Below are 1153 nucleotides of genomic sequence, written 5' to 3'. Positions count from 1 at the left end.
GTTGCTCTAACTCAGCCCATTGAGTCAATGTAAAAGGACCTTTAACACTTGTGAAGTTCCCTTGCATGCTCATGTTCATCATCATACCACCAGAACCATATCCTCCTCCTACATTCCACAATACAAAAATGTGTTTTTTTTCAAGAAAACAAAATAAAATTATAAAAAAACCCATTCGACCACCAAATAAAAAGACATTATTATCAGACCTGAGTTTCTAAAGTAGGAAGGTGGAGGAATCTGGTGAAGAAACGGGGAGAGAGAGCTCTTGTTACCATTATCCAAACCGACATATTTAGTGAAATCAAGAGCTTCTGGTTTGTCTGAGAAGCTAAGCATATGTTCTTGCCGGCGAGAATCAGAGGAGGAAAGAGGAGAAGCAGATCTCAACAGAGGAATGCCTTGGTGAAACGGCATCGTTTTGCAGTAAGAAGCAGCAAAAGAAGAAGAAGAAGACAAGTTATCTTCTTCTTTTTCTTCTTCCTCTCTAGTAGTTGTAGTTCGAGCTAGCTTCAAGCTTCGTTGTTGCAAGTAATCATCACCGTTGAATCCGGATCTGTCTTGTTTAGTACCTACTCTGAGTTCTTGTTTCTGACCCGGTGTTTCGTTACTAGTAACCGACCCAAGAATATGAACACCAATATCCATAATAAAGAAGTAGCTAGTGATTAGAAAAAACAAGTAACAAAAAAGTTAGATAATGACTTGAGAGATAGTTGCCATGGGAGGAAGAAAGCTAGAGCCAAAAAAAGCTCAGAAGAGAGAAGAGAGAGAGAGACAGAGGGAGAAGAACGAGGCGTAATTTTCTTTTTTTTTTTTTTATCTTTTTTAATAAGTATAGTAGTAGGGATAAAGAGAGAGATGAAGCTTTGGGAGGAGACAAGAATGGTGTGTACCTAAAAACACAATCCGGATCTCGGACATGTTACAACATATTTATCCTATGCTTTTTCATTATTTATTTTGCTTTTTAGTTTCTTCTTCTTTTGTTTTTATAAAAGTTTCTTTTTTTGCTTTAAAGGTACTACAAACTTAGCTTCCAATTTGTTCCTCATTTTTGTTTTCATTTTAACTTAGTAGTAGTAAAAGTAAAAGTTTTAAATCTATCATTCGTTGAATCAAAGGTTTTGTAAATTATGGTCCCAAACCATTT

General features: G+C 35.9%; 1 protein-coding gene across 1 annotated transcript in view; it reads right to left on the bottom strand.

Moving 5' to 3' along the window:
* LOC104727514 (growth-regulating factor 2-like) overlaps positions 1–898 on the bottom strand; it is a 4231-nt gene extending 3333 nt beyond the window's left edge. Inside the window, exons 1-2 of the mRNA XM_019231725.1 lie at positions 210–898; positions 6–108 (exon numbers count right to left, since the gene is read on the bottom strand). Coding sequence (XP_019087270.1) covers positions 6–108; positions 210–648 — 542 coding nt within the window. The 5' untranslated portion in view covers positions 649–898. The remainder of the gene's footprint in view (positions 1–5; positions 109–209) is intronic.

The sequence above is a fragment of the Camelina sativa genome, chromosome 11 (assembly GCF_000633955.1).
Source record: "Camelina sativa cultivar DH55 chromosome 11, Cs, whole genome shotgun sequence".
In the NCBI taxonomy this organism is placed as follows: domain Eukaryota; kingdom Viridiplantae; phylum Streptophyta; class Magnoliopsida; order Brassicales; family Brassicaceae; genus Camelina; species Camelina sativa.
This window is presented reverse-complemented; position numbering and strand designations above follow the sequence as displayed.